This window comes from Amblyraja radiata, chromosome 29 (assembly GCF_010909765.2).
Source record: "Amblyraja radiata isolate CabotCenter1 chromosome 29, sAmbRad1.1.pri, whole genome shotgun sequence".
In the NCBI taxonomy this organism is placed as follows: domain Eukaryota; kingdom Metazoa; phylum Chordata; class Chondrichthyes; order Rajiformes; family Rajidae; genus Amblyraja; species Amblyraja radiata.
Window position 1 is genome coordinate 24,633,046 of NC_045984.1, and position 27,697 is coordinate 24,660,742.

General features: G+C 43.4%; 2 protein-coding genes and 1 pseudogene across 3 annotated transcripts in view; 1 reads left to right on the forward strand and 2 right to left on the reverse strand.

Annotated features, from left to right (window-relative positions):
- Positions 1 to 4,200, reverse strand: part of LOC116989490 (GRAM domain-containing protein 2B-like) — a 63,068-nt gene extending 58,868 nt beyond the window's left edge. The window contains exon 1 of the mRNA XM_033046928.1: positions 3,889 to 4,200. Within this exon, the coding sequence (XP_032902819.1) occupies positions 3,889 to 3,914 (26 nt within the window). The 5' untranslated portion in view covers positions 3,915 to 4,200. The remainder of the gene's footprint in view (positions 1 to 3,888) is intronic.
- Positions 4,201 to 10,385: 6,185 nt separating this feature from the next.
- Positions 10,386 to 10,501, forward strand: LOC116989760 (annotated as a pseudogene).
- Positions 10,502 to 11,511: 1,010 nt separating this feature from the next.
- mfsd12 (major facilitator superfamily domain containing 12) overlaps positions 11,512 to 27,697 on the reverse strand; it is a 51,653-nt gene continuing 35,467 nt past the window's right edge. Inside the window, exons 7-10 of one of the 2 annotated variants that reach the window (XM_033046929.1) lie at positions 26,957 to 27,124; positions 25,789 to 25,883; positions 24,731 to 24,861; positions 11,512 to 12,473 (exon numbers count right to left, since the gene is read on the reverse strand). In XM_033046929.1, coding sequence (XP_032902820.1) covers positions 12,397 to 12,473; positions 24,731 to 24,861; positions 25,789 to 25,883; positions 26,957 to 27,124 — 471 coding nt within the window. In that variant the 3' untranslated portion in view covers positions 11,512 to 12,396. Of the gene's footprint in view, positions 12,474 to 22,452; positions 22,807 to 24,730; positions 24,862 to 25,788; positions 25,884 to 26,956; positions 27,125 to 27,697 lie in introns of those variants that run through there. The other variant, XM_033046931.1, reaches the window with a different exon arrangement.

Consider the following 27,697-nt stretch of genomic DNA (forward strand, 5'->3'; position numbering starts at 1 on the left):
CTGCCAAGGGTGGTGGTGGTGGTGGCAGATATAAAGGTGGCATTTCAGAGGCCTTTGGATATGCAGGGAATGGAGGGATTTGGATCACGTGGAGGCAGAGATTAGTTTAACTTAGCATCATGTACGCCAAAATCAGACCTTCTCTCACACCTCCCGCTGCTGAAAGACTCATCCATGCCTTCATCTCCTCCCGACTTGACTACTGCAACTCACTTCTCCTTGGCATCAGCTCCACCTATATCAACCGACTCCAACTGGTCCAGAACGCAGCCGCCCGACTCATCACCCACACCAAATCCTGGCATCACATCACTCCAGTCCTCAAACAACTTCACTGGCTTCCCATCTCCCACCGGATGACCTACAAAGCCCTCCACCATCTGGCCCCCCCATATCTCACTGACCTCCTCTCCCCCTAACAACCCTCACGGTCCCTCAGATCCACATCAGCGGGTCTCCTCTCCATCCACAAATCCAACCTCCGCAGTTTTGGGGACAGAGCCTTCTCCAGGGCAGCTCCCAGGCTCTGGAACTCCCTCCCCCAACTGATCCGCATTTTCGTGTCCCTCACCATCTTCCAGTCCTGCCTCAAGACCCATCTCTTCACCTCTGCCTATCCTTAGCCCCACGTCCCCCTCCCTTTTCATCTGTGCTTGAATTGCCTCATATTGTGTTTTGAATTGAATTCTGTCTTTAATTTGTGCACTAGTCATGTCTCTACTATTTATTTCATTCCGCTTACATGTTTTTCCTCTACTTGCTAAATTTTTGTAAGGTGTCCTTGAGACTCTTGAAAGGCGCCCATAAATAAAATTTATTATTATTATGTATGACACACACATTATGGACCCATGCCAGTGCTGTACTATTTTCTATGTCCTATTTATCAAAAGCTCTAATCTGAGCTAGGAGGGAATTTGATTCGGCTACACTCCAGACCACACTGCAGCGTGGGTTCACCAGGTTAATTCCCGGGATGGCGGGACCGACATACAGTACGAGGAAAGAATGGGTTGACTGGGCTTGCATTCACCGGAATTTAGAAGGATGAGAGGGATTCTTATAGAAACATATCAAATTCTTAAGGGATTGGACAAGATAGATGCAGGAAAAATGTTCCCGATGTTGGGGGAGTCCAGAACCAGGGGTCACAGTTTAAGAATAAGGGGTAGGCCATTTAGCTGTGGAGACACTGGTATCGTTGTCTCGTTGTAGGACATTATGTATTGTGTTTTTAAAAATATATAATTTATGATGCTTTTATAAGTGATACTAAGATTTTATATGTACTTTATGATATTTTTTAATATGCAATGCATTTTTTAAATGTAATGTTACCCCTTGTCTGGACCTCGAGTCCGTAATAAAGATTATTATTATTAGGACTGAGATAAGGAAAAACTTTTTCACTCAGAGTTGTAAATCTGTGGAATTCTCTGCCACAGAAGGCAGTAGAGGCCAATTCACTGGATGCTTTCAAGAGAATTAGATTTATCTCTTAGGCCTAAAGGAATCAAGGGATATGGGGAAAAAGCATGACCATATTGAATGTTTGAAGGGCTGAATGGCCTATTCCTGCACCTATTTTCTATGTTTTATTGACCTGTCTGTAGATTCATACCCAAACTTTCAGCGTAAAACAAAATTATTCCACTCTTATAGAACGTGTACATTTTTCTCAATACATTGCGCTCGATATTACTGAGCAATGGTATTACCATTTCATGGTTACACCTACACAAAATGGAACATTTTTGATTTGACATTTCAAAATTTATAGTAAAGTGCAATTGAATGGGAACACGAGGCAGTTTCAACAAACCTTGATGTTAAAAACCAATGACGCAGTGGAAAATAGTTCCGAGGTATTGGGAAATGGAAATTTAAAACATGGAATGCAACAATCAAGAATGTAGGAGGGAGATCCACCCCGTGGTGAATTAGTCATAGGAATATTAAATTACAGGTTCTATAGGAAAGTGCGAAATGCATATCGGAAGTAGAATCACTGGACTCTGTTCAACTTCCCTTGTATTCTCCACATATAATGCAAAGTGTTCAGGAGGTGTATACATCACAACAGCAGTAATAAAACAAAAGAAAGTATGAAAAGTTACAAAGGAAATTGAGGTTCGTCCGGCGAAGAATTACTATATCAGACATTAAACCAAAGTCAAACTTGATCGTGACATAACCCCCCGCAGATGAAGAAAATCTGGTACAAAATCAGAAAGCACTGGAAACACTCAGCAGGTCAGGCAGCGTCTGTGGGAGTTGAAACAAGAGTCAATGCTTCAGGTCGGAGACCCTTCCTCAGTGCCAAGTATTTCCAACATTTTCTGTTTTTGCAAAAAAAACCTGATCTGTGCAATCACCATGGTTCACTGCAAGAAATAATAATAAACACTGTGCAGGCAAGAGAAAACATACCACTTACACACTTGTCATTACTACATAACCACAACATTGCTGGCAAATTGTCCATGTCTCGCGTTTGTCTAGCGACTTTATAAACGTAATCACAACCTCTGAGCTTTGTTTACCCGCACGAAGACCTACAATATCAGGCTGGCACAGTGGCGCAGCTAGTAGAGATGCTGCTTCTAAATGCTGTAGACCCGGGTTCAATCCTGACCTTGGGTGCTGTCTCTGTGGAATTGGTATGTTCTCCCTGTGACCGCGTGGGTTTCCTCTGGGTGCTCCGGTTTCCTCCCACATCTCACTTGTGGGTTTGTAGGTTAATTGGCTTCTGTTCCGAATGTGTAGGAGTTGGGTGTTCCCCATCAGTATACCTGCCCGTCACGTGGGAGACCACGATGCAATTCCCCAATGGAGAAACAGTTTTTATGTTAGGGGCGGCACAGTGTGAGAGTTTCTGCCTTATAGCACCAGAGACCCGTGTCCGACCCGGACTACTGGTATTGTCTATATGGAGTTTGCAAGTTCTCCCTGTGACCTTGTGGGTTTTCTCCAGGCGCTCCAGTTTCCCCCCCACATTTCAAAGACACAATGGTCTGTCGTTCACCAGCTGTAAATTGTCCCCTGGAGTGTAGGTTAGAACTAAGGGGCGACAGATGGCACAATGGGCTAAGTGTTCGGCTGGCAACCGGAAGGTAGCCGGTTCGAATCCCGCTTGGAGTGCATACTGTCGTTGTGTCCTTGGGCAAGACACTTCACCCACCTTTATCTGTGTGTGAATGTGTGTGAATGTGTGTGAGTGATTGGTGGTGGTCGGAGGGGCCGTAGGCGCAGATTGGCAGCCACGCTTCCGTCAGTCTGCCCCAGGGCAGCTGTGGCTACAGAAGTAGCTTACCACCACCGAGTGTGACTGAGGAGTGAATGAAAAATGCGATGTATTAGAAAGGCGCTATATAAATCCCATCCATTATTATTATTATTATTAATGTACGGGTGATCATTGGTTGGCGTGGACCGAAGGGCATGTTTCTGCGCTGTATCTCTAAACTAAACTGATGATCGATGGGCTGTATTTTGTAATGGTGACTCTAGTTCACTGCATAGGTGATGTCTGATATATGATTTTATCAGCTTGTATACAAAACATTTCATTGTACCTAGGTATGTACATGTGACAAAGTATCATTGATTTGAACCATTGACTCAGTGGCCCAAAGGGCCTGGTCCCGTGCTCAAAACATACAAACTTATACTTTCCAATATTACTCAACCACGAAATTGCTGACTGATTCCTCATATCTAATGTTTCTCTGGCGACTTGTAAACGTAATCACAATTTTGTTCATCCGTGTAAACAAATGGAACATCACACAACTGACACTGTTATCATCATCAACGTTTACTTTAAGTAAAATGCGCTTAAAGAGTAGCCTGGTTATCCAAAAGCAAACTAACCTCCCCCAGACTTACCTTCGGTATATAAAGTAACGTTTCATGTTCACGTTGCTGCAACTTCTAGGAAGCAGTTCGGATGGACCAACTTTCCGCTGTCCAACTTTACTGACGCCTCCCCTTCCAACAGCCGCTGACTATTTGCAGCCGACTTCACGCTTTACTAGTGGGAGAGGAAACTTCTAATAACTTTGACTAACGAGAGAACTAGAATTCTCAGCGGGAATACTGATTTTTATACGTGTTCCAGGTGCGCTCACTCGGTTCGACGTAGCTCTCACTTCCACGGGGAAGGGATGAGAAAGTCCTCTTAACCACACCGGCACTCGATGCAATTAAGTAATTTGGGCGCAGCCTGACTTGATATGTTTCTGCTTGCGCTCTGTGTAGGCGTTTGCCGCAAAAGCACAAATCGTTGGAGAATACGATTGGCGGGGAAAATGGGCTAGTATTACAAGTAATCAACACAGAAAATGCTCAGCAGGTCAGGCAGCATCTGTGGTGGGGAATGGTTCAGTGACCGTGGTTGAGAACATCGTGTTCTACTCATTTCCTTTTCGGATTTTCATCCTTTTTCTTAAAAAAGTTTCAAATCAGACACTTACTTGATGTCTGCGGCATTTTTCTGAACTTGGTTTTCCCCTTGGCTGTCTTTTCTCGTGGTTGAGTTACTGCAATGTAGCAATTTCTTAATTGGGAGGTAGATAGTGGCTCCTTGGGGGGGGGCAAGGACTGGTTGGGTGTAACCCATGTAGTATTTTCCCCTCCCCAAACAGTTTAGTTTAGTTTATTATCAGGTGTACAGAGGTACAGTGCTAATGGAATCCAGAGATATGGGGAGAAAGTAGGAACGGGGTACGGATTTTGGATGATCAGCCATTGTCATATCGAATGGTAATGCTGGCTTGAAGGGCTGAATGGCATCGGTGGTGGGGAGGATGTTGGAGTCAATCATAAAAGATGAAATAGCGGCACATTTTGATAGCAGTAACAGGATTGGTCTGAGTCAGCATGGATTTACGAAGGGGAAATCATGCTTGACTAATCTTCTGGAATTTTTTGAAGATGTAACTGGGGAAATGAACAAGGGAGAGCCAGTGGATGTAGTGTACCTGGACTTTCAGAAAGCATTTGATAAGGTCCCACATAGGAGATTAGTGGCCAAAATGAGGGCACATGGTATTGGGGGTAGAGTGCTGGCATGGATAGAAAATTGGTTGGAAGATAGGAAACAAAGAGTAGGGATTAACGGGTCCCTTTCAGAATGGCAGGCAGTGACTAGTGGGGTACTGCAAGGTTCGGTGCTGGGACTGTAGGTATTTACAATATACATCAATAATTTAGATGAAGGGATTCAAAGTAACATTAGCAAATTTGCAGATGACACAAAGCTGGGTGGCAGTGCGAACTGTGAGGTGGATGCTATGAGAATGCAGGGTGACTTGGACAGGTTGGGTGAGTAGGCAGATGCATGGCAGATGCAGTTTAATGTGGATAACTGTGAGGTTATCCACTTTGGTATCAAAAACAGGAAGGCAGAATATTATCTAAATGGTGTCAAGTTGGGGAAAAGTACAACGGGATCTGGGGATCCTTGTTCATCAGTCAATTCAAGGAAGCATGCAGGTAGAGCAGGCAGTGAAGAAAGCAAATGGCATGTTGGCCTTCATAACAAGATGAGTTGAGTATAGGAACAAAGAGGTCCTTCTGCAGCTGTATAGGGCCCTAGTGAGACCACACCTGGAGTATTGTGTGCAGTTTTGGTCCCCTAATTTAAGGAAGGACATTCTTGCTATTGAGGGAGTGCAGCATAGGTTTACAAGGCTAATTCCTGGGATGGCGGGACTGTCATATGCTGAGAGAATGGAGCGGCTGGGCTTGTATACTCTGGAGTTTAGAAGGATGAAAGGATATCTTATTGAAACATATAAGATTATTAAGGGTTTGGACATGCTAGAGGCAGGAAACATGTTCCCGATGTTGGGGGAGTCCAGAACCAGGGGCCACAGTTTAAGAATAAAGGGTAAGCCATTTAGAACGGAGACAAGGAAACACTTTTTCACACAGAGAGTTATGAGTCTGTGGAATTCTCTGCCTCAGAGGCCGGTGGAGGCCAGTTCTCTGGATACTTTCAAGAGAGAGCTAGATTGGGCTCTTAAAGATAGTGGGAGTCAGGGGATATGGGGAGAAGGCAGGAGCGGGGTACTGATTGGGGATGATCAGCCATGATCACATTGAATGGCGGTGCTGGCTCGAAGGGCCGAATGGCCTACTCCTGCATCTATTGTCTATTGCCTACTCCTGCTCTTATTTTCTTTGTTTCAATGAAAAGCTTATTGTAGCATGGTAACCAGTTAGTGGAAAGACTACACATGATTACAATTGGTCCGTCCAGATTACAGATACATGGTAAATCAAATAACGTTATAAATAGATAGATAGATACTTCGTTTTGCATACTATTCTGTTGCGAGAAGGGTCTTGACTCGAAACGTCACCTATTCCTTTTCGCCAGAGATGCTGCTTGTCCTGTTGAGTTCCTCCAGCTTTTTGTGTCTAACTTCAGGATCAAGAATAGTTTCTTCCCAAAAACCATCAGGCTCTTGAACACTAAACTCAAATATAAACGTCCTTGGTTGCACCAAGAACTATCTATGTGTTTGCACTAGTATTGTGGTTCTTTGTTTATTTTATGTTTATTGTATGGGCAAGTTGAACCAAAGGGCCTGTTTCAATGCTTAATGACTCTTAATGACTAAGGGCCTGTCCCACTGTACGAGATAATTCAAGAGTTCTCCCGAGTTTGCCCCTGATTCGAACTCGGAGAATGTCCGTAGAGGGTCCGTGGGAGTCCGTGGATGTCTCCTAGCGGCTCGTACGAGTAAAAAGTAACAATTTTTTAAATCTTGAGTATTTTATTTACTCGTGGACATTTTTCACAGTGTTGAAAAAACGTCACGAGTTTACCGGATTTCCCGAGTACCTACCGTTACTCATACGAGCTGCTACGAGACATCCACAAACTCCTACAGACCCGCTACATGGGACAATTTTTTATTTAACATAAAGAGTGATGAGTGCCTGGAACTCACTGCCAAGGGTGGTGGCGGAGGCAGATACAACAGTGGCATTTAAGTGACTTATGGTTAGGTGCATGAATAAGCAGGGAATGGAGGGATGTTGATTACAAGCAGGCACGTAAGAGTTGGTCTTGGCATCATGTTGGCACAGACACTGTGGGCTGAAGGGCCTGTTCCTGTACTGTTCTATGTTGTTGATCTTCCAGACAGCAACCTAGTGGGCCACAACTCTTCAAGAGCTAATTTGGATATCTTTTGCGAATTTCCAACTTACATCTCTTCAGGTATGCCGGGAAATAAGATGCAGATGGGACTAGTGTAGATGGGGCATGTTGGGCCTGTTTCCAAGCTGAATGACTGTATACAGAAATTGCAAATGGCTTGGCCATAAATGAAATGAACTAGAAAGAACGATAAAAATACCAGTAAACAGTGGTGGCACGATGGTGTAGCGATGGAGCTACTGCCTTACAGCGCTAGAGACCCAGCTTCGATCCTGACGGGTGCTGTCTGTACGGAGTTTGCACGTTTACCCCTTGACCTGCGTGGGTGTTCTCTGAGATCTTCGGATTCCTCCCACGCTCCAAAGACATTCAGGTTTGTAGGTTAATTGGCTTGGTATAAATGTAATATTGTGTGTGTGTGTGTGTGACGTTACTAGTGTGCTGGTCGGTGCGGACTCGGTGGGCTGATAGGTCTGTTTCCGCGCTGTATCTCTAAAACAAAAGTAATCAAGTGAAAGCAGAACACTAAGTGCCGATAACCCCAATGATACATTCTGAGGACCCAACCCAACCCACGTGTGCATTAATCTCGGAAATGACACACCCTTCCCGCATTGCTATATCAATGCTGAGATTGCTCAACTCTCCTCTCTACAGGCATGGCCTATTCTCAGACATAAACCATAGCCACAGCCGTTGAGACCTTTTTAATCAGAGAGCAGCTACTGATTTGCTAGGCCATTCTTCAGAATTAGAAAGTTGACGACATTTTATATCTTTATCATTGCGATAGTGACTCTAACTGCAACATTTCAGGACACAGCAGGCAATATGCCAACAGCTTCTCGGATTTCACATTAATTCACACGTATTTCAAATAAGAGATTAGATAACACATTATTGTCAAGTGTACTGCAATGTGTCAAGGACAGGAAGTATACTAAAACACCACTTTATAACATTACTATTTCCTTGTTTAAGAAGGAACTGCAGATGCTGGAAAATCGAAGGTAGACAAAAGTGCTGGAGAAACTCAGCGGGTGCAGCAGCATCTATGGAGCGAAGGAAATAGGCAACGTTTCGGGCCGAAATTCTTCTTCAGGGTTTTGGCCCGTAACGTTGCCTATTTCCTTCTTCAGGGTTTTGGCCTAAAACGTTGCCCTATTTCCTTCGCTCCATAGATGCTGCTGCACCCGCTGAGTTTCTCCAGCACTTTTGTCTACACTCTATTACTATTTCCTTGGCAGGTAGTTGGCATAAATCCACCTATCACTTGCCTGGTTTTCTCCTCCCCTTACTAAAATCAGTCTGAAAAGGGAAGTGACCCAAAACATCACCCATCCATGTTCTCCAGAGATCCTGCCTGATCTGCTGAGTTACTCCAACACATTTTTTGTTGTTGTCGAAGATAGACACAAAAAGCTGGAGTAACTCAACGGGACAGGCAGCATCTCTGGAGAGAAGAAATGGATGACAGTTCCGGTAGAGGCCCTTCTTCAGAATTATATCTAACAGTGGAGCAATTCAGAGTATCCTGTTAATGTGAAAATATAGTCTGAAAGAGCATGCAGAGTTAGCTCAAGGCAATGTGCAAGATATAAGAAGCCATTGGACCTCTGTGTGGAGTTTACATATTCTGCATGGGTTTCCTCCAGTTTCCTCCCATGCCCCATTGACTTGTGCATTTGACCAACGTGTGGGATGTGGATGAGAACATGGGATAACACAGAACTAATGTGAATGAGTGATCGATGGTCGGAGTGGACTTGGTGGGCCGATGGCCTGATTCCACATTGTATCTTTCAATCAATCTTCCCATCAAGTGCTAAAGTCAAAGAGCATTGAAACAGGCCCTTCGGCCCATCGTGCCTGTGCTGGTCATCAAGCCCTGGCTATACTAATCCTATGTATCAGCACTTGGTCTGTAGCCCACTGTACCTTTCCTGTTCAAGAACTCATTCAGATGCTGTTTGCGTAGTACATAAATATTTGGAGATGTGGGACATGGTTTGAGCAAATGAAACATTTCCATCAATTTAATAAGAACGATTTTATTTCATTTTAGTTGCTCAATGCTGGTGGTGGGGATCATGACAGAAGCCTCCTCGTGGCGATCCCCGGAAACGACGACACGATGCACTCTGTCACGCGTCGGGCGATCAATTCTGTCAACATGTTGGACGACGACAGAAGCCAACGTCTGACACACGAGCGAACGAAAGCTGGTGGTTTAAAAGCCATTAGACCAGTTTGAGCTGATAAAATACATCAGCTGCATATTCATCTTGAGCCTAACTGTAAATTGTCCATAGTATGTAGAGAGAGTAGATGAGAAAGTGGGATAACATAGTGAATGGGGATAAATGGTTGGCGTGGACTCGGTGGGCCGGAGGGTATGTTTCTGTGCTGTATCTTAAAACTAAAGTAACATTTCCAGTCAAGTGCATCTCCTGTACCCCAGGTTTCCAATACTGTGGTGGCCAAGGATCCTAAAAAGCTATTGAATTCCAAATCCAGTGACTTTCGCTGCCTGATCTTTTGTAACGATTCCAAACATTCTCAAAACACATCTTGAGTTCTGGAGCACCTCTGCAATAGTCAAAAGCTCATTCATCTGCATGTCTCTGTTCACATTACCATTACTTTAGAATGGGAAAAGGATGTCCGCACTGACCCGCAATCCCCGCACACTAACACCATCCGACACTAGCTACAATTAACATCTTATGCCAAGCCAATTATCCTACAAACCTGTACGTCTTTGGAGTGTGGGAGGAAACAGAAGATCTCGGAGAAAACCGACACAGGTCATAGGGAGAACATACAAACTCCGTATAGACAAGCGCCCATTGTCAGGATCGAACCTGGGTCTCTGGCACTGTAAGGCAGCAGCTCCACTACTGCGCCACCGTGCCGTTACACGAGTATAATGACCGGCTTTGCTGAGATATGAACAGCTAAGTGTCCAGATTAGTTGAAAAGATTCAGCTTTAATACAGTGTACTTTAACATAAACCTATGAGATCTTTGCATGCATATGCAGGCCTTCTTTTACCTTCATTATTTCTTTTGTAATATACTTGGATGAGTGCCACTCAAATTCCCGGAAAAATAAAAAACATGATCAGGTTTTTATTGCCACCAATTTGCACTATAAAGTACAGGAGCATCTCACAGCTGTTCAAAGAGTTAATTACTAATGTGGATCTGGATCGCTTCTCGGCCTTTTGGCTAAGATCAAGTGTAGTATCTGTTCTTATCAGTTTAATATCTAATACGTCCCTTATCTAGGGACCCAATGAAAAAAAAAACAGAAAAAAAACCAAAAAAAAAAACTAATGTGGATCTGACTCTATGTGCATGACGGGACAGAAGGGAAAAAACCCTTTGTTTTCCAGCCCAGATTTTCACATCCCTTTGTGTGTGTTGTCCCTCTCCATTTAACCTCATGTAATAGATTTTATTTACTTTCCTCTTTCCAACTATCCCTATTAACCAGATGGCCTGCAATTTATTCCCTTGGCCATCCTAGCCTCAACCTTTTGGATATTCCCCTTGTCCAATTATTGACTGGTTGCATCACGGCAACTTGAACACTCAGGAATGAAGGAGACCACAGAGAATGGTGGATACCTCCTCCTTGTCCATCATGGGTACTGACCTCCCCACCATCGATGGGATCTGCAAGGGGGACTCCCTCAATAAATGCAGCCAATATCAAAGACGCACATCACCCTGGCCATGCTCTCATTTCACTCCCTCAGGATGAAGGTACAGGAGTCTGAAAACAGTGACCACCAGATTCAAGAATATCTTCTTCCCTACGATCATCAGGCTCTTGAACGCTGCACATTGCTAACATCAACTACAAACTTGTATCGACTGTCGTTAGTTGCACTAAGGACTTTATTTTCTCCGAGATCTTTGGTTTCCTCCCACAATTCCAAAGATGTACAGGTTTGTAGGTTAATTGGCTTGGTTTAAAAAAGGTGTGCGTGCGCGTGGATCGCTGTGGATTCGGTAGGCCGAAGGGCCTATTTCCACGGTGTATCTCAAAACTAAACGCTAAACTGCCTAATCCGCTAAGTTCTTCCAGCACTTTGTGCTTTGGTCAAGATTCCAGCATCTGCAGTCTCTTGCATCTTCATGGAGATTTAAGTATTTGGAAAACGAAAATTACTGGAAAGTGTCTTGTGCCAGTGGCATTCCTCCAGGAAACAGGTCAGGCGACATGTTTGATAAAATCTCTCACAACTCTATATCAAACATATCCTGGTAAGTTCTATGTAATTTTGAAGAATTATTTTCCATATAGTTGCATAGTAAAACTTCCATTGTGAGGTTAATGCAAATCTTTTCATTTATTAGAGTTCATAGACGTAAATAAAGTCATCACAAATCCATGTTAATCATATTGTATAAAACAAGTTACAAAATGTGTTTTTGGCCACGAAATATAGTACAGATGTACTCACCCATGAAGGAAGACTACATAAACAAACATTAAAAAGTGACATTCGTTATGTATGCAACAGAAAGAAGATAGAGGCCAACAAAATATATAGTGTTTTATCTGCAGTTTCCCCCCCCCCCCCTCAATTTTCTATAGCAGGCATTTCACACTATCTCAGCAAATATTCTTCCAAAAATATTTTTAATGTTCAGTTTAATCCCCAGTTTAGCATTTGTGAGCTGTGAATTTGTGGTCCACCAGAGTAATATTTAAATTTTCCAAAGAAATAACATGTTTCAATGGCATATCTGCAAAGTAAATTGCAAATGCCTGCATACCCAGCTCCATTCTCACGAAGTGTGGTGATTTACAGGACAAGGGTTAATCCAAACTATTTCCCAACCAGTGAATGATCCACCTTCAAGTCACGGGTCAGAAAGTGCAAAAGGCATTAAAATGTGCCACGGGTCATTCCAACCATTATTACTGCCTCAAATTACGCAACAATGTCATTTACCAAGAAAAAAGGATCACAAATAAAAAGACAATTCAAGTATTCAAAATGTTTCCCACATCCAAAGCAGTCATCAACACACTTGGACTAATGGACAGTGTATCATTCGACAGAAGACTCGGAGGTAGATTCAAAACCAGCTCCAAAGCTGAAGAATCACTGGCCCAAAAGCAGGAATTTCAGAATATTAAGGTGCATCTTGTCTGGTTTCCCTTTCTCTGCACATCTCCCATGTACAGAAGCAAGGTCAGTCCGTCAGTTAATTGTTCTATAGTCACCAGACTGTGCGTTCTTCTCATTTGTGGAGGGTCCTATCAATCCAGAATCGTAACCTACATATTAGGAAATAAAAAGGCGTGGGTTAGCAAGTACATCACGACCATGACACGCTTCCATTTTCAATTTTAAACGCAAGAGCAAGGACTTTTGTTCATCGATTTCCTGGTGTTCAAGCTAGATGGATACAAACAATAGAATAAACAGAAATTGATTTCTTCTTTCATGAAAATTATAAGAAATCAGATCACAAAGCAAATTTGTACCAATTAGTTAGGTTGGTAATGTTTTCTTTTATAGATACAATGGGGATGGAGTACTTAAAAAAAAAAAAAGGACATTAGGAGGACAAGAGGTGGTTATGAAATATCACTGGCAGACAGGAGCAAGCAGAATTCCAAGGTGTTCTCAGAGGATATAGAGGAAGGGGAGAACAAGGGAAAGAATAGGTCCCCTTCGGACAAAAAGGGCAATCACTGCATGGAGCTGTACCCCATCATTTGACTGGACAGCATACACAAGATTGCGGATATGCAAGTTATCACAGATAGCGATGAAGTTTGTCCAAAGCTACAGCATAATAGCTGGGCAAATGGAATTTAATCCTGACAATTGCGAGGTGATACATTTTTGGAAAGTGAACAAGGGCAGAAGGTACACAGTAAACGGGAGGACGCAAGGTAGAGTTGATGAACAGCAGAACCATGGGGTACAAGTGCATAGATCCCGAAAAGTGGCAACACTGGTAGATAGGGTGAAGGTGGCACTTGGACTGCTTGACTTCTTCAGATGTGGCACAGTATTCAAGAGCTGTCACATGATGTTACAACCCTATAACGCATTGGTTAGGCCACACCTGAAGTACTGAATAGAAAAATTAAATTGGAGGAAGTCCTCAGTGGGTCAGGCGGCATCTGCGGAGGCAAAGGGACGGTCAACAATTCCAGTTTCCAGACGGTGCAGTCTCTTGCATCTCCTGTAGAGGGCGCAGTTCTGGCCACAACTGTGGAGGAAGGTGGTCATTTTTGTTGGAGAGTTTGCAAAGGAGAATCACTAGAATATTATAAAAATGAACTGCAGACACTGATTTATACCAAAGATTGGCACAAAAACGGTGGTGCAACTCAGTGGGTCAGTCAGTTCAGCCGGAAGAATGGTCCCAACCCAAAATGTCACTTCTCCATTTTCTTCAGAGATGTTGTCTGAATCGCAGTGGAGGGGAGGAGTGGGCTAGGACTTAATGGAGGCATATAAAATTATGAGTGGAATCGATATGGTAGATAGTAGTAATAACAATCCCGTGTGTGTGTTTATGATTAAGGTGAGAGGTGGCAACTTTAGAAGGGATTTGAGGGCACTTTGTTTTCCATGGACAAAGGCTGGAGATTGGAATGCACCACCTGAAGAAAAGGTGGCAGACATACTCGACATTCTAGTGTCTAGACAAGTACATCTATAGTGCTATTAGCACCCACTCCCAACCTTCAAGTCAAGAGTACACAAAAATGCTGGAGAAACTCAGCGGGTGCAGCAGCATCTATGGAGCGAAGGAAATAGGTGACGTTTCGGGCCGAAACCCTTCTTCAGACTGAGAGTCAAGAGTCTTGCTTGCAGCAGCACAACAGAATATGTGAACATAATACGGATCAGGAGATAAAGGTTCAGTGTGTCTATATAGACACACTGAACCTTTATCTCCTGATATATATATATATATATATATATACATATACACAATAAATAAACAGATAAAGTGCAATAGGCAGTTAATGCTCAGAGTTTGTTCGATGGCGAGTTTAATAGCCTGATGGCTGTGGGGAAGTAGCTGTTCCTGAACCTGGATGTTCCAGATATCAAATTCCTGTACCTTCTTCCCGATGGCAATGGAGAGATGAATGCGTGGCCAGGATGGTGTGAGCCTTTGATGATGTTGGCAGCCTTTTTGAGGCAGCGACTGCGAGTGATCTCTCCACCATCGAAGGGATCTGAGCCGATGATGGACTGGGCAATGGTCACAACTTTCACAGAGAGAGAGAGAGAGAGGAAATCCAGGGGTTATTTGAAATTAGAGAAGTCAATGTTCATTCCTGCTGGATTGCAAGCTGCCCAAGTGAAATACGAGGTGCTGTTTCTCCAATTTGCACATGGCCTCACTCGGACAGTGGAGGAGGCCCAGGGCAGAAAGGCCAGTATGGGAATGGGAGTTAGAATGTTTGGCAACCGGAGATTGTGTAGGTGTGACTTGAGTAGAAACATCGAAAATAGGTGCAGGAGTCGGCCATTCAGCCCTTCGAGCCTGCACCGCCATTCAATATGATCATGGCTGATCATCCAACTCAGTGTCCTGTACCTGCCTTCTCTCCATACCCCCTGATCCCTTTAGCCACAAGGGTCACATCTAACTCCCTCTTAAATATAGCCAATGAACTGGCCTCAACTACCTTCTGTGGCAGAGAATTCCAGAGATTCACCACTCTCTGTGTGAAAAATGTTTTTCTCATCTCAGTCCTAAAAGATTTCCCCATAATCCTTAAACTGTGACCACATGTTCTGGAGTAACTACACTGAAGCACGTAAACCATTAGGTTTGCTTAGCTGGCTGCAGTTGGGGTGTTTGAACAAGGAAGACAGATAAGTTTTAAAACATAATAAAAATGCAGATAAAGGCAGCAATGGACGGAAAATTTGAAAATATTTCTTCAATGAGTCATAACGCTTCAGCTACTGATGCTCCCTTGTTGGCCATAAACCAATTCCCAGCAATGGTACTTTATTGCAACATTTGTAGTGCATCTCGGAAACAATACCTCTTTCCAGGAGTGTATTACCCAGACTTAATAACGAAACATGAAAAAAAAAAATCAGGAGTTACAAACGCCAAAAAATTAAAACAACTAACAGCTAGGACTTGATTAAACTCAAAGTGCTGGAGCAACTTAGTGTGTCAGGCATCATCTGCAGAGGGCATGGATAGGCGACGTTTCACGTCAGGACCCTTTTCACAAGCTGGAAAAGAGTTGGCGGTGCGACAAAGCCTGGCAAGTGATGGGTGAATGTGTAGGAAGGAACTGCAGATGCTGGTATAAGCCGCAGACACAAAAAGCTGGAGTAACTGGGTGGGACAGGCAACATCGTGGAGAAAAAGAATGGGTGACGTTTCGGGGCGAGACCCTTCTTCAGACACAGGTTAGCGGGGTTGGCAGATGGGTGGACAAAAGCCAGAGATGAAAAGGAGACAAAAAAAGGTGTGTCAGATGAGGAGAGAGAGGAGTGAAACACAAAGTCACAGGAAGAGAAATTAATGCTTCCTGGAAAAATGGGGCAGGGAGAAATGCAGAGAAAAGGGAAAGGGGATTCTACTTAATATTGAAGCATTCAATGTTGATGCCATTAGGTTGTAAGCTACCCAAACAGAATGCAAGGAGAGGTTTCTCCAGTTAGCACGTGGCTTCACTCTGGCAATAAAGGACAGAAAGGTCAGTTGGGAATGGCAAAGGGAGTTAAAATAGTTAGCAAATGGGAAATCCCACTGACTCTGATGGACCAAGTCTGATGAAATGGTCATCCAGTCTAAGCTCATTGATCATCATTCATGGTTTCACACTCATGTAAACCTAACACATCTACTTTGTCCTGGACGTTTAGTACTTGGTGGGATTACCACAGAAAATCTCAATGGAAAGAGAAAATACTTTCGTCCCAGAATGTTCCGTTATCAGTTTCGATTTCTCGCATCTGCAGCATGGAGTCCATTCAAAAGCCGAGGCTCAGCCACATGATACGCAAATTTATTTCGAGCACTGAGAAAGTAATCGTGTTCTTTCAATACACAAAAGAGGGGGATTAAAATTCCACTTTAAAACATCCATGTAAACTGATGAAATGTACAGTCACAAAGCTTGTGTTACACGAACCATTAGTGGGGTTTTAATAAAATCAGTTTTCAGAATTTCCTTTTAGATTTAAAAATGATATTTTTAAACTTGTAGAATAAATTTTAATTGGAATACATTATGCAGGTTTTAATACATAGTTAAACCACTGTTTTATGTGCATTTAAAGATGTATTTACACTTTAAATAGTTTTAAGTTGAATTTAATTACATATAAAATAGTTGGCAAGTTTTAAAAGACTAACATCTTTAGATTATTCTAGATATTTAATTGAGCTATTATATTGCAGTTATAACGAATAGCTGGTCATTCAAAATCTGCATTGGTGTAGTGTTATGCACTGTACAATTCTTCCCACATTAAAATATACAATGTTGTAAATTTGTATAAACGTTACTGCAGTTACGGCAGTCAGATATATTACAACAGGAATGAGCATCATGAACAGATTTTACTACACTTATACATAATTGCACCAGTGAGATTTTAATACTCTCCACATTATATGTTAGCAGCATTTAATATATACTCATTTAATATTAAGTCTTTACAAAACAACAACAGTTTGGTTTAATAACTTATCTTTGGGTAATTTGCAATGGGACTGAGATGGCAACTGTAAACTAATGCGGAACAAAAAAAAACCCAGCAGTGTTTAAATGGTACAAATTGCCCTGGAATGTTAGGTCACATGGAATCCAAGGTGAGCTAGCCCCTTGGATCCAACATTGGCTTGGAGGTAGAAGAGTACGCTGGCAGAGGATTGTTTAAGACGAGAGGCCTGTAACAAGTGGTGTATCAATGCTGGATCCCCTATTGTTCATAGAAACATAGAAAATAGGTGCAGGAGGCGGCCATTCGGCCCTTCAAGCCAGCACTGCCATTCATTGTGATCATGGCTGATCGTCCCCTATCAATAACCCGTGCCTGCCTTCTCCCCATATCCCTTGACTCCACTAGCCCCTAGAGCTCTATCTAACTCTCTCTTAAATCCATCCAGTGATTTGGCCTCCACTGCCCTCTGTGGCAGGGAATTCCATAAATTCACAACTCTCTGGGTGAAACCGTTTTTTCTCACCTCCCCTTTATTCTAAGACTGTGGCCCCTGATTCTGGACTCGCTCAACATTGGGAACATTTTTCCTGCATCTAGCTTGGCAGTCCTTTTATAATTTTATATGTTTCTATAAGACCCCCCCCCCCCCCCCCCCTCATTATTCATATCAGCATATCTGGATGAATCTTTAGGTGGCATGGTTGGTAGTCCATGGTTGGACATATAGGTCAGGTGGGACTAGCTTGCACAGGCAGCTTGGCCAACATTGAGGAGTTGGGCCGAAGGGCACGTTTCCATGCTGTGTAGCTTTTTCTCCATGAAATAGTAAAGGAGAAACCCTTAGGACAAATATAATTTGGGTACAAAAGCATCTATTTAGTGAACCCAAACGTAAACGTCTTGATTGAAACATCCAGGATCCCAATAGGGTGAAGACTGAATATATTGTGGGAGAAGTTCTTGTGGGAAAAAACTAGAACAAGGAGCCACCATTTCAAATAAGGGCTTTGCCTACTGAAGACAGACAAGGCAAACATTCTTCTCTCAAATGGGTTGAGTGTGTTTGGAACTATTCCTTAAGAAGTGTCAGAGGCAGTCTTTGAAAATTATGGTTTCATTTAGAAAGGCAGAGGTGATGGACAAGGGGAAAGTTGCCAGGGCAGGCAGGAGTGTGGTGTTGAGATTCCCATGAGATCAGTCAGGACTGAATGAAGCACCATCTTATTGCTTAGTGGAAGTGGAACTAGCAGGAGAGGCTGAGTGGCCTGATCTCACAAAGTTATACGTTTTGTACGTCAGTGGATCCAAAATATTTAGAACTATTGGTTATCAAGTTGGACTGAAGCATAACTCATTGAAATGGCCTCCACTGGAGATTTTAAAGCAAATGAATAACTTTTCTGAAAAAACCACATGAAAAAAATAATCCCCTTTAACAAGTATTGGTGTTACATATCGTTCCCATTACAAATAACACAGATTAATCAAAGGTGCAAAAAAAATACTTTTACAATTTACCTTACAGTTATAAAAAATAATTATTTGAGAATGTGATATTGTTCTCATATAAAACAAGGCTCAGATTCCAAAGGAAAATGTGGAGACATAATTGTATTCCAAGTAGTTTGAACAAGGGTGAGGGGGGAATGGATTTGTATTTACTCGTAGCACATTTCATAATCTTGTGTCCCAAAATGCTTCGCAGTCAAGTATAGCTTTATTGCTGATATATCGAGTACTTCTGCTAGACAGAGCTAGTTTCCACTAACTTTCTGGAGTTAAATGGACAGATTATTAGTTTATTATCTCCCACCAGAGATGTTGTTCCAGTGATAAATATTGCCTGGATACCTGAAGAAATCTTGCTCTCGGGACAAGAGAAATGTTGGACAACATTTGAACGATAGTGGAACACGTCAGTTGTCCAAATAAAGGTTTCAGGGAAATCTCACCAGTTGATGGAGATAGAATGGGGCAGGAAATGGAATGGAATCCACTGGTCATCCCAGCTTTTGGAATTGCGCTGATTTCCTCAATAGAATTCTTCTCATGCAGGTAGCTTTGGGGGTCATTCAAGGTCAATGCAGAGTTTTAGTCTATGGGGAAGTCAATGGTTATGGAATACAACCAGGAAAGTGGAGCCTAAACCAAGAACAGATCTGAAGAAGGGTCTCGACCCGAAATGTCACCCATTCCTTCCCTCCAGAGATGCTGCCTGTCCCACTGAGTTACTCCTGACATATCTGTCCACCTTCGGTTTAAACCAGCATCTGCAGTTCCTTCTTAAACAGATCAGCCATGATCTTACTCAATGACAAAGCAGACTCGAAGGGTTGTATTGCCTTTTCGTTCTCCCATGTCTTATGCTCTAGTGGCTAGTCTGCATAGACCACCACAAAACAAGCCGACATCAGCTCCTGGAAAAACCATCTAAGTAGTCTCACCCTCTGCTAATATTTCTCCAAGTATTCACCCAGTTCCATTTTGAAAGTTATTACATCCATTCTTTTATTCTTTGGAAATATTCTAAACCAAACATTCAACAGCATTAAATACTCCCATCTCATCGTTTCTCTTTAGTCACTTATCTCGTCTGCAACTTCTAGCCCCAGCAGCAGTTTACTGAGCTTTGCATTGGATATGCAAGGAAAGGCGGGATATGGATACAATTGTCTAATTGTAGTCCTGTAGGTCTGTGTCCAAGATGGCTGCCGTGAAGAGAGAGTGGACGCTGGCGCGCTTTGGCTGCCGCTGCTCTCTCTTCACACTGTTTTTGATTTTTTGTTTTTGGATTGAATTCTGTTTTTAATTTGTGTCTCTGTGATGTCTTTTTTACCTGTTCTATTCCGATTATATGTTTTTATTCCGATTACTATGTAAGGTGTCCTTGAGATGTCTGAAAGGCGCCCATTAAATAAAATTTATTATTATTATTATTATGGATCCCAGATAGGGAATGGGGAAATACTTTTAGAAATATTAGGTTAAGGGTGTTTAAGAAGGAACTGCAGATGCTGGAAAAATCAAAGGTAGATAAAAATGCTGGAGAAACTCAGCAGGCGAGGCAGCATCTATGGAGTGAAGGAAAAGGTGATGTTCCGCGTCGAGACACCTCTTCAGACTGATGTGGGGGTGGTGGGGGCGGGAAGGGGAAAGGAAGAGGCGGAGACAGTGGGCTGTGGGAGAGCTGGGAAGGGGAGGGGAAAGAGGGAGAAAGCAAGGACTACCTGAAATTGGAGAAGTCAATGTTCACACCGCTGGGGTGTAAACTACCCAAGCGAAATATGAGGTGCTGCTCCTCCAATTTACGGTGGGATTCACTCTGGCCATGGAGGAGGCCCAGGACAGAAAGGTCGGATTCGGAATGGGGAGTTGAAGTGCTGGGCCACCGGGAGATCAGGTCGGTTAATGCGGACCGAGCGGAGGTGTTGGGCGAAGCGATCGCCAAGCCTACGCTTGGTCTCACCGATGTAGAGCAGCTGACACCTAGAGCAGCGGATGCAATACATGAGGTTGGAGGAGGTGCAGGTTAACCTCTGCCGCACCTGGAAAGACTGCTTAGGTCCTTGGATGGAGTCAAGGGGGGGGGGGGTAAAGCGACAAGTGTAGCATTTCCTGCAGTTGCAAGGGAAAGTGCCAGAGGAGGGGGTGGTTTGGGTGGGAAGGGACTAATTGATCAGGGAGTTATGGAGGGAGCGGTCTCTGTGGAAAGCCGAAAGGGGAGGAGATGGGAAGATGTGGCCAGTGGTGGGATCCCGTTGATGGTGGCGAAAACGCGGAGGATTATCTGTTGTATGTGACGACTGGTAGGGTGGAAGCTGAGGACAAGGGGGACTCTGCCCTTGTTACGAGTGGGGTGGATGGGGAGTGAGATTAGGTTAAGGATATCAGTTTAACGTAGCATCATGTTTGGCATGGACCTTGTGGGCCGAAGGGCCTGTTTCTGTGCTACACTGTGTTCTGTGTCTGCATACTTTCATAATAAGCCCTCTACAGAGGAGTGCTCGCATTACTGACCCCTGGTGGACACCAATGCACATCTCCCACTAGTTTATAAATACACTTGAACAGTACAATCTCTCCTCCCTCTGGAGAATTCATTTCCACACTTTCTCTCAACTTTTCCTCACATAGATTTTAGTCTGGGCGTCTGCTACTCGATACTTTCAAAGTCAAAGAAAAAAAGCTTTCTCTCGGGCTGCCGAGCCTGCAGTTGCCAGGTTTGGCTTACCTTGCCTCTAAACTTTTCAATCCTCATCAAAGAGTCACATAGACACAATAAAAGATTAAATTGGAGACACATGCTATCAACGTAATGGACAAACTCAACCTCGTTCATTTAACCTTACTAAGATAGACATTTGCATGTCAATTGAGATGGAAAATTGCCTCCAACTGGGTTGTCCCAATAAAATGGGATATACTCTTCATACTTCAATTTTACCTATGAAAGCCTTTCCCAGCCCAGTCATTCCTTCTTATCCCTGCTCCAATCGAGCAAAAGGTGCAGTAAGTTGAAGGCGCAAACCGGCTGACTCAGGAACAGCTTCTTCACCTATTATTAGGCTTCTGAGCTGTTCGCCCATTTGCTCGGGGACAGTCCGATTCACATCTACCTCATTGCGGACATTGGACTTTGCATTACATTGTTGCAATCTATATTTTCCTCTCTATATCTTCCCCTTTGCTCTACCTATTGTACGACCTTGACTTGTATTGGTGTGAAGTATTATCTGATCGGATTGGATAGCGTGCTAAACAAAGCTCTTCGCTGTACCTCGGTACAGGTGACAATAATAAACATAACCCTAGCAAGCGTCAGGCCCCAAGTCCCAGTCAAAGACTCATCCTTGCCTTTGTCAGAATCCCAAATTCTAACATGCTACAGAGACTTGATACCACACTCCTAATTGGCACTTAAAAGGACAGCACCATCATTCCTTCATTCCAAAGAGGAAGAAAGATTCCAAGGGGAGTAAGGGGCGACCGTGGCTGACACGGGATGTCAGGGACAGTATAAAAATAAAAGGGAAGTACAATGTAGCAAAGATGAGCGGGAAAGCAAGAGGATTGGGTAATGTTTAAAGAGCAGCAGAAGATAACTAAAAAGGCAATACGGGGAGAAAAGATGAGGTACGAAGGTAAGTTAGCCAAGAATATAAAGGAGGATAGTAAAAGCTTCTTTAGGTATGTGAAGAGGAAAAAATTAGTTGAGATCAAAGTTGGACCCTTGAAGACTGAAAACGGTGAATTTATTATGGGGAACAAGGAAACGGCAGATGAGTTGAACAGGTACTTTGGATCCGTCTTCACTAAGGAAGACACAAACAATCTTCCTGATATACTAGTGGCCAGAGGTTCTGGGATGACAGAAGAACTGAAGGAAATCCACATTAGGCAGGAAATGGTATTGGGTAGACTGATGGGACTGAAGGCTGATAAATCCCCAGGGCCTGATGGTCTGCATCCCAGGATACTTAAGGAAGTGGCTCTAGAAATTGTGGATGCATTGGTGATAATTTTCCAATGTTCTATAGATTCAGGATCAGTTCCTCTGGATTGGAGGGGAGCTAATGTTGTATCCTAGACAATATTTCTCCCTCAATAAAAATAAAAAAAAATTGGCTGTGAAGCAATTTGAAAAGTGCTGAAGAGTTATATAAACAGGAATTCAATTTTAAGTTTGGTTCTTGAGCCAATACCAACATCACAGTTAATGTCCCTGTCTCAATTTAATATTTTTTTTATCTCTAAGTTTAAAAAATGCATTTAGATTAACAAATTTAAAATTTAGAACATAGATAGTGGTTTTAGGTTTAATTGCTTGCATTTGTAGTTTTCTTTGTTTAGTGAATTCATGTTAAATAGAGAACAGAGATTTACTGCAGATCTACGAGTGGTCATTCCGATTCGGGCTTTGTACATGTTTATCTTCTTGCCCTGAAATAAAGATAATGGAAACAATTTTGGTATCCAGTGACGTTATTTTACAAACTACTCCAACGCGTTGGTCCAAAGATCATCATTCAGGGTGACAAATAAGGGCAGCTCAGCCAAACGCTTTGTTCAAACACTGCAGACGAGACAGCTATTTCTTCGACGTGACAGGACAGAAACATCTCCACATAGGACAGACAAAAACTGGGAAGGCCATTCGTCAAGAGAGACCAGGGTTCTGACTTTCTGCACACAACATACCCCAGTTATGGAAGCAGCAGCAAGAAACACTGACCCACTTGAGGTTATTTTACGAACGACACTGCAAGCTGATGTGCTTCAACAAGAGGCAAAGCACCTCATGCCTTTTAGGTTTGAGAAACAAGATAGTGGACAAGATGCAAATGAAGGCAGTGGCAAACATTAGAAAGTGGACTATTATCTCCCACAATTAAGCCGGCAGCATTGCCAATCTAAAAATCCTACAATAGGATTTCCACACTGAATCTTGTTAGAACGCCAAGCTCAATATCATCTTCAATGTTGCCATTCGTGCAGAAAATCAACTTTCAGAACTTCTGAATCAATGTTAGGAGCCCAGTAATTTTAATTGTCCATATAGTACATATAAATGTCATTAAGCAAAATCATATGCATTCGATAAAATTAATAATTCTTCACTTAAGTTACTAAGCAATATGTGAACCAAGAATACAGAGGGTGCACAGAATACCACTAATAAACAAACATGCATCAATCCAGAGTCAATATAGGGCTTTCATGTAGGTAGCTTCATTCCCAATGCCCCAAGGACGTACTTGATATTGTAAACTAGCCCGGATCCGGGTGAGTGGAAGGAGAATCAGGGACACAGTTAGTGGGTTTTGAGTGCAGGTTAATGGGAAGTGGGTGGGTGGGTGGATGGATGGACTTGCTCTTGCAGTCAAAAATGGAGCAAACAGCCTCCTCTAATCTTACAAGTAAACAAAATGATGAGATATGGCCACATTTCCAACAGAGAACAACTAACCTACCAAATAAAATTAAATGCTAGGATCAATAAAATCAAAATTTATGTTCTGCATTAGAATGTTGAATGGGAAATTATAAATTAGTTATAGAATCAGTCATCCAGCACAGAAACAAGCCACTCGATGGAACTTGTCCACGCTGACAAAGATGCCACATTTATGCTAGTTCCACCTCTGCATTTGGCCCATATCCCTCTAAACGTTTTCTAACCATGAATCTGTCTAAATGTCTTAAATTTTCTAATAGTACCTGCTTCAACTACCTCCTCTCCCAGCTCGTTCCATATGCCCACCACCATCTGAGTGATAAAGTTGCCCCTCAGGTACTTATTCAATCTTTCCCCTCTCACCTTAAGCCGACGTGCTCTCGTTTCCCCATTCTGGCCATTCTCCCTGTGTATTCCCCTCATAATGTTATACTCCTCTGCAGGATCACCCCTTAGCCTCCTGCGCTCCAAGGTATAAAGTCCTACCCTGCCCAACCTCTCCTTATATCTCAGGCCCTCAGGTCCTGGCAACAATCCCCCCTTGCTCTCCTTCCATCTTAATGGCATCCTTCCTGTAGCAGAGAGAGCAAAACTGAGCACGATACTCCAAATGTTGCCTCAAAAACGTGTCGTACAACTGCAACATGACGCCCCGACTTCTATACTCAAAAGCAATCTGGATTATAGATATCTGAAGATTTTCCAAAATATTTTCTCAAATCACAGGAAAGATAGATCCGCCATGGTCAACATTTGAAAACACAATTCAACATCAAGGAGTTCAATGCCTAGGGAACCAATCAACAGTTGTCACAAAGGGTTAAAAAATAATTTGTGGCAATATCATTATCAAGTGTGTTTCTATGAGGTCCTTTAAAAATAAAACAAGGTAATCTAGATAGTACTCACGAATCCTAATCTGGATTGGCCATATTCGAGTAGCTCCTAACAAAAGTAGAGCAACACAGGCTATGCAGCCAGTGACCAACACCATCACCAGGTGGTAGAATGGACCACATAGTGCACAGCAGGTCTGGGTCCTAAACACCGGAGAAAGATCAATGAAAATCCACAAATATTGATCCATTGCATCCTATACCCTCCCAAGATGTCACTTCAATATTTCTCTGTGGGGGAATAAAAACCCAACAACTTGCAATGCCAACTGTGGCCAGAGTGGACCCTGATGGGATTCAATTGTGAATTCACCCAAACACTGTCCCTAAAGCACACTCTCTTTGCCATGAGTTTGGTGGAAAGAGAAGACGTTGACAGAGGGGCTAGTATAGAGGAGAGTAGTGGAAGCAGTTAAATATATGGGGAGGGGAAAAAATGGGATTATTGTAGCACTGGTGTACATGGGTAGTGATGGCTGGCATGGCTCAAAGTGCTGAATAGCCTGTTTCTGCACAGCATTTCGCCGTGACTCCAAGGACAATAGCTTAACTTGGAGATGGAATGGAAAATCACAAGGTCATAAGTAATAGCAGAATTAGGCCATTCGGCCCATCGTCAGTTCACCAGTCAAACAGCGTTTTCCCCTCTTATCAGGCTTCTAAATGGTCCCTTTACAACCTAGGCCGATTGTCCGATTCACCTTTGCTCCATTGAGGACATTGGACTAAGGCTATGGAACTGGTGCACTACAATGCTGAGAACTATATTCTGCACTCTGTATCTTCTTCCCCTTTGCTCTACATATTGCACTTGAGTTTGACTTGATGTGTAGTATTATCCAATCTGTTTGGATCGCTTGCAAAACAAAGCTTTTCACTAAACCTCCATACATATGACAATAACAAGCCTAAACCGCAAGTACTCCCCATTCCAACCGACCATGCTGGAGATTGGGGATGATCAGCCTTGATCACATTGAATGGCGGTGCTGGCTCGAAGGGCCGAATGGCCTACTCCTGCGCCCATTGTCTATCAGGCTGCAAAGTCCCAAAATTCAAAGGTGAACTTACTTGCAGGGATGGAGCCCCTGAATAATGACCACACCAAGCCCGTTGGCTACTTTGTCGGTGAAGCTCATGGATCCGTATACAAAGGCTCCACTTTGCTGCAAGAGGAAAGAAAAGGCCAAGTCAATGCTGAGCTCATGGGGGTGAACTCCAACAGTTCGACAGACCGACGACCAACCGTCATTAAATACGTCACATCTGCAGCAAGAGTGGAAAAAGCCCAATGATCACCAAGCTGCATAACTGATCAGTTAACGACGGGTCGAGAACCAACTTTGGAGGCAATAAAAGGGTTAAACGTACAAGGCCAGCTAAAATTGAGTCATCAGCTAAATGAACAGCACCGCAGTGGTAGTGTTGCTACCTTACAGCACCAAAGACCTAGGTTTGATCCTAACTACGCGTGCTGTCTGTATGGAGTTTGTATGTTCTCCCTGTGACTGCGTGGGTCTTTCCGGGTGCCCCAGTTTCCTCCCAATTGTGGTTTGAAGTGCGCCACAGGATTGCTGAAAAGACAAAGTGCTGGAGTAACTCATCAGGTCAAGCAGTATCTCTGGAGAACAAAGATAGGTGACATTTTGGGTCGGGACCCTTCAGACTCTGGTTGAAAGAAGAAGGGCCCCGACCCAAAACGTCAGCTATTCATGTTCTCCAAAGATGCTGCCTGACCTGCAGAGTTACTCCAGCATGTTGTCCTTTTTTGTAAACCAGCATCTGCAGTTCCTTGCATCTCCACACGAGATTTAGAATTGAATGGAATGGCACGGCATGAAAACCACACGTTCGCACTAGTTCTGTGTCCATCTCCTACACTCTAGGGGCAATTTAAAGAGGCCAATTAACCTACAAACCCACACATTTGGGATGCGAGAAGAAACCGGAGGAATCCCACGCAGTCACAAGGAGAACGTGCAAACTCCACACAGAGAGCGGTCCAAAGTAGGGAGCGAACCAGGGTCTCTGGTGCTGTAAGGTAGCGGCTCTACAAGCTACGCCACCGGATGGTATCTGCAAACGGTCGGAGCTTTCACAGGGGAAGACAGAAGGGACCCAACACAATCATCCACACATTCCCCTCTCTCCAGCAGAGTGTAGCTGCAACACCACCACTCTCCGCACAATTCAGTCACCCGATTCCACGCAGCCTTTCCCCAGCGTCCCAATGTCTTACAGTGTTTTCTCCTATGAGGTCGGCAGTCATGGAGAGTGAGGTCACCAAAATGGTAGCGGAGCCGCTGCCGAGAAGGACCGCTGCCCCGAATATGCTGTTGTCCATCTGAAAAAACCAGATCCAGTAAGCGAAGACCAGGATCATCACAATCCCAAGGAAGTAGGTCATCTACAAGAAAAGGAAACAGGAAGAGGGAAGTAACTAAGTGGCCAGAGTTCAGTAACATTAACAAACAGGCTAAATCACCGTTTATATCATCGTTGCTTTTTGCAGGTCTTTCATTCATTTATCCCATGCAACTTCTATATCTTTCGTTTCCCTTTCCCCAGCCCAGACTCAGTCTGAAGAAGAGTCTCGACCCGAAACGTCACCTATTCCTTTTCTCCAGAGATGCTGCCTGACCCGCTGACTTACGCTAGCTTTTTGTGTCTATCTGAGGCTCAGCGCAGGATTTTTTCTGCTGAGAAGACTGGCTTCAAGACGAAGTTGTCTTAGCGCTAAACACCACAGAAACAGGACCTTTGGCCCAACTCATCCATGCTGACCAAGACGCCCATCTACACTGGTCCAAGTTGCCCAAGTTTGACCACCATCCCTCTAAACTCTTTGATTAGTGCGGGCATCAGGGGTTATGGGGAGAAGGCTGCACATCTTTGGACGGTGGGAGGAAACCAGAGCACCCGGAGAAAACCCACGTGGTCACGGGGAGAAAGTACAAACTCCGTACAGACAGCACCCGTA